Source organism: Euphorbia lathyris, chromosome 3, assembly GCF_963576675.1.
Source record: "Euphorbia lathyris chromosome 3, ddEupLath1.1, whole genome shotgun sequence".
In the NCBI taxonomy this organism is placed as follows: Eukaryota; Viridiplantae; Streptophyta; class Magnoliopsida; order Malpighiales; family Euphorbiaceae; genus Euphorbia; species Euphorbia lathyris.
The window spans coordinates 14739772-14747202 of NC_088912.1; the positions used below are offsets into that span (position 1 = coordinate 14739772).

Below are 7431 nucleotides of genomic sequence, written 5' to 3' on the forward strand. Positions count from 1 at the left end.
AACCAGATCAGAATGCATTCTACCGTAATTAGCTAGGAGATCATCAACTTGATTACCTTCTCGGTAAATGTGAGAGACCACCATTGTCATTGAGTCCAAATTTTCCAGACATTTTAGTCAATCCTGCCTGGGAAACCAAGGAACTACTCTGCTTTTGCTCCGCAGCAAATTAACAACAAACATTGAGTCACTCTCTAGCCAAAGCCGAAGCCACCCCCTATCGAACGCCATGTTAATGGCTGTTATTGCTGTCGAGAGTTCTGCAGCATAGGAAAAAGACGATTCCAAGTTATAGGAGAATGCTCCGGAGAATTCACCGCGCGCCGATCTGTAGACTCCCCCACAACCCGCCGAACATGGGCAGCCAATAACAGAGGCATCTGTATTTACTTTCATCTAAGTGTCCGGAGGCGGTTGCCAGCGCATTAGAATTATACGCAGAGCCCGATGCCTTAAAACAGGGAGCTGGAGTTCTCTAAGCGTGTGCAGCTCCCACTACAAGAAAATGGTGAGTTAGCGACCGAAGTTACCGACCGGTTTATATTCGGTCGCTAAATAGCAACCGAATCGGTCGCTAATAATTTTGCCCTGTTGCAAAAAGTGTCGGCCTAATTGACCCCTGTTTTACCAACTAGAATTTTTGTTCAGCAACATGTCACGGGGTTGCAAAATAAAATAAAATAAAAAGTAAAATAGAAATAAAAAAATATAAAAAGAAAGAAGAGAAGGTTTTGCTCATCTCTCTCTTCAAGCCCTAATTCTTCTCTCTCTTCGAGCCGCAATTCCTCTCTTTCTCTTCGAGCCCTAATTCTTCTCTTCGCAGTTCCTCTCTTTCTCTTCAATCTCTAATTCCAGAACTAGTATACCTAATTCCTCTCTTTCTCTTCAATTCCTCTTGGATAACTCCTTTAATTTCTTAGCGCTAGATGTTAGTGCGTGGAACTCAAATTATTGTTCCGCTCAACCTTAGATCTCCCTTATAGCAGCAGGATACAAGATAGGGTTCAAGCTCTTCTGAGTTACCAAAGAGGAGAAAAAGTTAATTTCAAGGCGCTAATGGCTCTGATTTCTTTTCTCTTCATGGTCGTTCCCTTTAATCCGGCTACTACTCATGGCTGGTCTCTTCAACATTTTTTAGAAGCTTTAGGAGTCCAGGAAGAAGAAAAGCAAAGTCAAGGAAGAAGCAACTGGCTGGTCTATTCAAATAGGTTTTGGTGTTATGAAGCACGTTTGGAAGAAGCTTTTGCTCGGTGTCACTGTATTGTTCAATTTTCTGGTTTAGAGGCTAAACATTCAATTAAAATTTCTCCAATGGTAACTTTTCTATCCTTTGATTTTTTATTTTTCCCTTCTAATATCCTATCATTTTTGTTATATGTTCTGAATTTTGACCAATGTTACCTATTAAACTCTGTAGTTGTGCCTTGTTTAGGTGTTTTACGGTGTATAATTGGGTTAATCGGTCTTTGTCCTCACCTCTTTGCATAGCTTGGAGTTTTCAGACCAAATCTACACTTGCTGGCCTCACTGGTTGCAACTATCAAGGTATGACACTCACTGATTGAAAATAAGTGATCCTTAGGAATTTATTTGATTAATTGGTTCTTTAGGAATGATAAAAAGATGTTTGTTTTATGAAATGTGTTATTAAGTTCATTATGTGCACGTGAAATACTTGATGGGATTATGAATCAAGGGTAGTAATTTGAACTCTGGTTTGCTATAAAAAAAATACATCAATTAATATTATAGTATACAAGATGAGAAGATGAATAAGTTGAAGAGAAATGGCATCAACATGTAAAGGATTCAGGCAATTGACATCATGTAGGAAAATTGCATAATTAACATCAATATGGTTCCACTTTATCTGAAAGACAGAGTTTCTTTTGTTCTTGACTTGATCATCTCATCAAAGGCATTAATGTAAATATGGCTTCTGTTGGGCATGCAGTAAAGTTGGAGTTGCTAGATCAACTGTTGCTTAAATTAGTCACATCAATTTTCTGTTTCAATTTTTGGATCAGATTAGTTAAATGGTCATAAATTTTTTTGCTTAAACTGTTATGATTTACCATTTTTCAATTTTTGGCTCAAGTATCATTGGTTCAGTGGGTTGTTTTCTTACAAGTTGTTTCTACTTACAATTTAGAGCATGCCTCTTGTAGATTTTCAATTTGGATTGGTAAATTGAAACAGATGTTTCATTTGTTCTTGAATGTAAATTTGCAAAAAGATGAGTATAGTCTTCACTCATCCATTTTTCACCTATTCCCATTAGATCTTTGTGTTCTTTCACAAATAATTCATGAGGAGTATAGTCTTCACTCAAATTATTATTTTGGGTCAATTCATGTATCAAAATCACCTCCTCCCCTTGGGGTGTCGCTGCTTTCATCGTTTTGGTGCTTATTTTGCTCCAATTCCAGTCTTCCTTTCTTGATAGCTGGTTTTGATATCTATATATACTTCTTATCAGTAACGGATGAAATTTTCCAGTACTTATAGTAATTAGTGGCTACTCAAATCCCTCTGGATTCGGTGGCTACTCAAGTCCCTCTGAATTTGTCACTGGTTCTTGTGTTGGATTTCTGTTGTCCACATTAAGTCTTTTTCGTTACATGTTAATTTGGAAGGTCCCCACATTAGGAGAAACTTCTTTTTTGATTCAATATGAGTTTAAATGATCTCTACAGGATCTGTCTTGTCTGGCTTTTTTTTTTTTTGTAGCTAGTTCAGTTTGACATTTTGCTTGTTAGTTGATTCCCTGATTTGATTATTTTTCTTGGGTTTTTTCAAGAGTTATAAGATAAGGAAACATGAAATTGGTTCTGGACATCTTAAGATATCTCTCAAAAGATGATTTTAGAGTTCTTACTGATGTTGAGATGGGCATGAGTAATGTCAGTACCTATATTCTCAAATATATATTATTAGTATTTGCTTTATAAATAGTCCTGTAATGTCTGATATGTTCTTTTTCACATTATTTCTGTTTTTTTTCACTTCATTTCAATTAATATGACATTATTATGTACCTAATTAATTACTTCGGACATGCAGGAACATACAAGGTTTTAAAAAACTTGCTCAAGCATAAGCTCTACACCACGACTTCTCCAAATGAGTTAAAATGCACAATAGTATCTACATAAATACTTTTTGAAGTTTGCCAACTTATTTAGTTATCGATTCTTATTTAGTTTTGCTGCCCAGTTAGTTTAATCCACTTATGAGTTATCAAATTGCTTTTTTCCAACTCCAGTTTTATCAGTCAGTTATGCTACTCTAATTGCTTTTTTCCAACTTATTAAAAGATGGAATACTCAGGTTGCTTTAGTAAATGAAACAAATTGGTTTTTGGGGAAGTGTTGTTACTATAATATATCCATAAAATTACTAGATAGACCCACCGTTTATAACTTGTCTTCTTTTCTTTGTTCCGTGTTTTGACCGTTATAACTGCTCCTCTTATTTCCGATTTTTCGTTTTCTTTTTTCATTTGTTTTCTTCTTCTAATCCTTTTTCATGTATAATTTATTCTCTACAGATTCAGGGAGAACTTAATTGTTGTACAAAAAGTGGATTGCTGGAGTTTGTTGATCTGTTTCTATTCGGTTTTCAGTTTCGATCAGATTCAGGACTAAAATCGTTGGAGTTTGTGGGTTAATACCTATGTGCAAGGTAAAGAGTTTCCTCTTGCGAATTTACTATATTGAAGCATGTATTGTAGTTGACTTTAAGCCATGTTCCTTAAAAATTGGTTATCAAATGCTGAGTCCGCTATTTTGAGACTGTCCCGTTGTTCATGCTCTACTGTCTCTGCTATTCATGCTCTGATGTCCTGTTTTTGTTAATGTCCTGCTGTTTTTTTAACTATTTTAATGCTTGTTGTTCGTACTGTGTTTCTTTAGATTTGAACTCCTTATTTCCAAGCTGGGCTGTCTTTGTAAATCATGTTGTGTCATAACTTTTATGTCTATTATTCCATACAGAATTTGTAGTTTACATTTGCCTATGATTATGAAAGTTGTTGCATGTCCTGTTTCCTAATATTGTGTCCTTTCGATTCTTGGCTGCTGGCATAAAAAATCATTAACACATGTTCTGTCTCCTTACTTGTTTTATTGGAGTTGCAATGTGATTGTCATTTCGATTTGTTCTGTTTATTGTAGGAAACTTATGAACATCTTACCCAAGTTAAAATTGAACAGACAATTGAGTAAATTGTTCACTCCATTGAAGAATTAAGAGCGTTCTACCTGGCTGGAGGGCTTAATAGGGATGATGGCATTTTTGGACTGGGTTCAGCTGCTTCCGAGTATCATCATGACCGGTATCCTAGAAATTTAAGATCATTGTCATTTAAAGTTCTGCTGATGAATCTAATTAGGTGTTAATACTGTAATTCTTGAGATAAGAACAACATTGAGACTTATGCCTTAATGGCTTCAATGTTTATATATGTATATTGACTTAATCTTTGAATATTATTTATGAATGTATATTTTTCGTTTCATGAATTATTAATTAAATATGTTCAATTTATTGTGAAGTTTGCTTGTAATTGTAATTATAAATAATCTTAAATTTGATTGGTAATGTCCGTATATATTAGTGCAGTCCGTATGGAAATTTGATGAGAAAAAGTATCCAAAATTTTACCGACGGCAATTCTGTTGGAATTCGTCGGTAAACGATACGTGGTGCATGGTGCTTCTTGCCAGTTAGCAACCAGATTCGGTCGCAAAAACAGGTCGCAGAATTTACAACCGCAGTTTGCAACCGACTATTCGGTTGCTCAATGAGCAACCGATAATGAAAATAACAGGTTGCTGATGTTACCAACACGCTACTTAGCGACCGAAGTGATTCGGTTGCAAAATGGTAGATTCCGGTTGCTAAACAGAATTAGCGACCGAATTAGCAACCGAAAATTCGGTTGCTAACTCGCTGTTTTCTTGTAGTGTCCGTTGTCGAGTTCCACATAGAGTCATCACCAAGCTTACCAGATTCGTGAATTGAATGCCATAGTTTGCGCAGAGTTAGCGAAATGCATGGTTCTTCATCTTTAAAAATCGCTTTATTTCTAGTCGTCCAAAGGATCCAAATTCCACTGACAACAGCGGATCTCCAGAGTGCACTAATTTGCGTGTTGAAATTCTGATTGTGCGCATCTGTTAACAGATCCAACAACGATCCCAATCTATATAATTTGCGCCCGAACAGAGATTCAATTGAATTCCATACCTGTACAGAAAATGGACAAGTTAGGAATAGATGATTGGCCGTTTCTGTGTCCGCCCTGCCGAGGCTATAGCGAGAGACGACGTGACAGCCCCTAACTCGTAGTCGATCATGCGTTGCTAAAGCCCCTAAAATTTCTTTCCAACAGATCAATGAGTGGGAAGGCGGTATATAAGAGTGTATTGAATAACAGAATATTCTAGGAGTCCAATATTATTAAATAATACCAGATCAACAAGTGGGAAGGCGGTATATAAGAGTGTATTGAATACGGATCGTTACAGAATATTCTAGGAGTCCAATATTATTAAATAGTAACAGATCAACGAGTGGGAAGGCTGTATATAAGAGTGTATTGGGTTTAGGGGTGGTTGTTTAGGGGATTCCAACCTTGTTGAGATGTCTCCGACCTTCTTTCCTTATCCCCTATCTTTTAATAAAAAAAAAAGAGAACATATGTAACTAAATAATATATTGAAAGCCAAAAAAACAAAATAGGGATAGTAACTAAATAATAAATTAAAAGCCAAATAACAAAATATGGATAGGTCGAGTGTCATTTAAATCAAATATAATTAATACGTAAGGATGAAATGTATGAATGCTTTATGTCTTACAAAATGAATAACTCAATATTTTAAAAAAATGAATAACTAAAAAATTAAAAAAATGTTGTGGCCTTAGAAAATCACAACCTTTCAATATTGTCCTTTCCGAATCCACGATCATTATGTTATCCAAGTCATCCATCTGTGCCTCACTTATAATCACATCTCATCTCTCTATCTTATATATGTACATTCTTCATTCTCAAACTTACCCAACTCACTGACATATCTTCTTTTCCCTCAACCCTATCATCCCTCTTTAGTCTCTTCACTATTTCCAATGGCACCTAAGGCAGCAGAAAAGAAGCTGGCAGAGAAGAAACCGGCAGAGGAGAAGAACGCCAGGAAAGCACCGGCAGAGAAAAAGCAGAGAGCAGGGAAGAAATTGTCTAAGGAAAGTGGAGCCGCTGACAAGAAGAAGAAGCCATCCAAGAAGAGTGTTGAGAGTTACAAGATGTACATCTTCAAGGTTCTGAAGCAGGTTCATCCTGATATCGGAATCTCGAGCGAAGCTATGGGGATTATGAACAGCTTCATCAATGATATCTTCGAGAACCTGGCTCAGGAATCTTCTCGTCTGGCTAGGTACAACAAGAAGCCGACAATTACCTCTCGGGAGATCCAGACCGCCGCCAGACTTGTTTTGCCTAGAGAATTGGCTAGGCATGCCGTATCCGAAGGTACCAAGGCTGTTACCAAGTTCACAAATTCTTAGGTTTTCCTTTGATAACCTAATTTGATGTTAGGTCGCTGTTATGTTTGATTTAGGGTTTTGATGATGTCTCCTTTAGTTCAGTGTAACTACAGTAATTTAGGGTTTTTAGGATGTCTCGTTTTTTTCAATGTAACTACAGTAATTTTATTGCGTTCAATTTCATCTCTTTGATTTCTCCAAGTGTGATGTATTTATTTTGATTATGTGGATTTTAATGTTTGATTTGTGTTTCTGCTGGTGCTTTTTTGAATTAGGTACTTTTGTATCTGATTTAGTTTCATTGGCTTGATTTTGATATGCATTAGATGTAAAGAGGAAGCTTTTGTACACAAATAAATTTGGTATTAATCGAACTAAATGTTACAACTTCATGTCTGGTTTAGGGTTGTTTAATTGCTGTATTAGCAATTGGTACTTGTTAAATCACTTTAAAAATTGAATCAAATTATAGTTTTGCTCATTTTTATCTTGCTCTCTTTTATTGCTGTAAGCTTTTGTTTAGGAGATTGGCAGTCAATGAGGTAGAGAGTTAAATGAGATAATAGAAAGGAATGTAAAGTGATTGAGTGTGTTTCAATTCGTTCATTCTCTGTCATATCAAATTTTTTAACTTTGAATAAAAGAATTAAGTCCAAGGATAAAATTGAACAATTTGGATCAACTATACTTAGAATTAATCGGAGTATAGTTTGCTTCTGTAAATGTTATCTTCTTTCAAGAACATCCTCCATCATTTCTCCACATCTCTTCAACTGATTCACAGTTACTAAGGTTCTATTAAAGAACTCATCAATTGTCTTTGACTTCTTCATCTTCAGTTTCTCATACTCACTTCTCAAGGTTTGCAAACACACATTAATT

General features: G+C 35.8%; 1 protein-coding gene and 1 long non-coding RNA gene across 5 annotated transcripts; both read left to right on the plus strand.

Annotated features, from left to right (window-relative positions):
- Positions 1 to 734: 734 nt before the first annotated feature.
- LOC136223538 (uncharacterized) lies at positions 735 to 4517 on the plus strand. Of its 4 annotated transcripts, XR_010686009.1 has the most exons (5): positions 735 to 1314; positions 1433 to 1545; positions 3064 to 3143; positions 3551 to 3684; positions 4176 to 4517. It is a non-coding gene; the product is annotated as an uncharacterized lncRNA (long non-coding RNA). The 4 variants fall into 4 exon arrangements; XR_010686010.1 differs by having other exon boundaries at positions 1418 to 1545; positions 3064 to 3684; XR_010686011.1 differs by having other exon boundaries at positions 3064 to 3684.
- A 1482-nt stretch (positions 4518 to 5999) lies between these two features.
- On the plus strand, positions 6000 to 6789 carry LOC136222454 (histone H2B-like). Its single transcript, XM_066010229.1, has one exon. It carries the CDS (start codon positions 6136 to 6138, stop codon positions 6568 to 6570), a length of 435 nt encoding a protein of 144 aa, XP_065866301.1. The 5' UTR covers positions 6000 to 6135; the 3' UTR covers positions 6571 to 6789.
- Positions 6790 to 7431: the final 642 nt, after the last annotated feature.